Source organism: Amphimedon queenslandica, unplaced genomic scaffold (genome assembly GCF_000090795.2).
Source record: "Amphimedon queenslandica unplaced genomic scaffold, v1.1 AMPQUscaffold_13506, whole genome shotgun sequence".
Lineage (NCBI taxonomy): Eukaryota > Metazoa > Porifera > Demospongiae > Haplosclerida > Niphatidae > Amphimedon > Amphimedon queenslandica.
The window spans coordinates 618,451-620,826 of NW_003546258.1; the positions used below are offsets into that span (position 1 = coordinate 618,451).

Genomic DNA, 2,376 nt, shown 5'->3' on the forward strand with positions numbered 1-2,376 from the left:
AGTCAAGTCTTCAGGTGTTCATATTTGTAGTCAGGATACCAGTACCTAAGACAACCATCAGGTAGAGTGACATACAGTGTATTACTCTACATTCACATTGTTCATAATAATTATGAGAACGATGATAGCGCTACACGTACATGTACAGTTGATAATGGAATCCTACTAGGACGATGTTACTAACATTATGGGGCGAGCACGGGCAAAGTTTGTTATCATACAAGCTAAAAAATATCTGTGTTGACATTCAAAATCCATATAAATTATTTTACTATTGACAAAATTGAACAAAAATGAACCAAAAATTTGTAAGTGAAAACAACCAAAAATTCATAAGTGAAAACTGAAAAGAATCAAAAATTTATATCTGATAAACAATCGATGACTTCAGAATGAAGGTTCAGTTGTCAACAGCAACAACAATGTTATTGCTATTAACTGTAACTTTGATTGGATCTGTACGCATCAGTAGAGTCTCCTCAATACTCTCTTTAGTCATATTTAGATCAACTAGCTCTTGAAGAGTGTTGTTAAACAACGTGACACTAATGATAGTGTTGCTGTCTTGCTTGATTTGCACTTTTGCGATCCGATATTTCTTATTTAAGGAGAGTCTAGACTTGGATTGGCATTTATCACATTGACCGATCAGAGACGACACTTGTACCATTTTTGTATTACAAATTGGACATAAGTAGTATTCAGTGTAATTTAAAGAAACAATTTCACCTTCAATGATGTTGGGAGAAATCTCATCTACATTTAATAATGTCGGTGCCGTCTGTACTTCACCAATATCACTAATGGCTTCAATAATTGATTCAGGTGTTAAAGAGATGTACTTCTGACGGCTATACTTCTTGACCCTAACATCCATTATACGGTATGAAGAACCCACCTCCAACTTATTCACATTAGCTTCCCATAAAACTATTCTAGTTGCTCCTGTAGCATCATTAACGATACAATCCTGCTTGGTGAGGGTTTTGGTTTTAGCTAAAACCTGCGTAGGTTCTTCCACCTTGGAAACCTTAATAGATATGTTGATGACTTGATTTATGGATATTGTTGCTAGCTGAGAAAGACTGGTGAAGTTGGGAGTCAGGTCAACATCTTCTACTTTAAATTTCTTTTGAGAAGGAGATATGTCGGTATTATTATTGAGCATGATCTCAAGTTCTGCATTATTAAGAGACGACCTTTGAATGGAGCAATTTTGCAGCTCTATAGTTTCGGAGGACTCGTGAAATGTCTTCATTTTATCAAAGAGAGCTGTATTGAACGATACAAATCTTTTAGAAGAGGATTCATGTGATACTGTGCCAAAATAGTACTTTCGTTTGGTTTTACTCAGTTTCATGGGAGACATTTTCGTGACTACACCTTGAATAATAGTACTTTCAGCAGTATCAGTGATGGATGAAATCGGTTTTGCTAGATCAGTAGAGGCTCTTGTTGCTTGACTTGACGAAACTGTGAGTTTCGTAGAGCTGGTTGGTTCATCCCCCTGTTCGTACTGGCTTTCTGCCATATATGAGAGTAAGGAAAACTGAAATAAGAGCCAAACAAAGGTGATAAGTAGATAGATAGACGCGAGAGAAGGAGATCCCATAGGATAAAAGAAGTGAGACTGGCACTATCTGAAGTGACTAAAGAAGTGAGAAGTACTGAGATCACGTGAAGGAAGGCTTCTGTTATGTTGAGCATGCGCAGTTTACGCATGAGGTTTCACGTGTACCTAGTGTCTCACTTTATTCTCACTTCTTTAATCATATGGGATCACCTTCTCTCGCGTTTATCTATCTACTTATCTCCTTTGTTTGGCTCTTATTTCAGTTCTCCTCTTTTTCATCACTCTACAGACTTTCTTTGTTACTGCCCCCAGTTGAAAACCTCTTCAGTTTCTGGTTGATGGCTGAGGGTGATAAGTCTGATTGTAGTTCTGATGAACCTAGCTACGTTAAAGATGCTAAACATTTAAGAAAAGCTCGTAAACAACTGAAAAAGGATATTAAAGAGAAAGAGGAAGAATTGGGACTGTACAAAGAGAAATATGAAGATTCTCTGAAAAAGATTGAATGTCTTGAAGATGAAGTTCAATATCTTAGAAGGAGACTAAATTACTTTGAAGTTCGTGAGAGAAGGAGGGAAAGAAAAGAAAAGAAAAAACAGAAGTTGATAGAGGAAGAAGTGGACATTAAAAGAAGGGTGAGGTTAGAAGAGGAGGAAAGAGCAAGAGTAAAGGAAGAGATAAAACAAAGGAAGAAAAAGGAATGAAACTGATGATGTGTACTTACTGTCTATGATATATGACATGATTTCATCAAAAATTTCAATTTTAAAATTGTTTTTTTTTATTCAATAAAAATGAAGTAG

General features: G+C 36.0%; 1 protein-coding gene across 1 annotated transcript; it reads left to right on the plus strand.

The window, feature by feature from the left end:
- The first annotated feature begins 6 nt into the window (after nt 1-6).
- Nucleotides 7-2,281, plus strand: LOC105316639 (vicilin-like seed storage protein At2g18540). The gene is made up of 2 exons (XM_011411698.2): nt 7-61; nt 1,863-2,281. Exon 2 carries the CDS (start codon nt 1,912-1,914, stop codon nt 2,275-2,277), a length of 366 nt encoding a protein of 121 aa, XP_011410000.1. The 5' UTR covers nt 7-61; nt 1,863-1,911; the 3' UTR covers nt 2,278-2,281.
- The last annotated feature ends 95 nt before the right edge of the window (nt 2,282-2,376 follow it).

Coding starts and splice junctions, on each gene's coding strand:
- LOC105316639 (XM_011411698.2), top strand. CDS start 1,912: ATGGCTGAGGGTGATAAGTCTGATTGTAGTTCTGATGAACCTAGCTAC.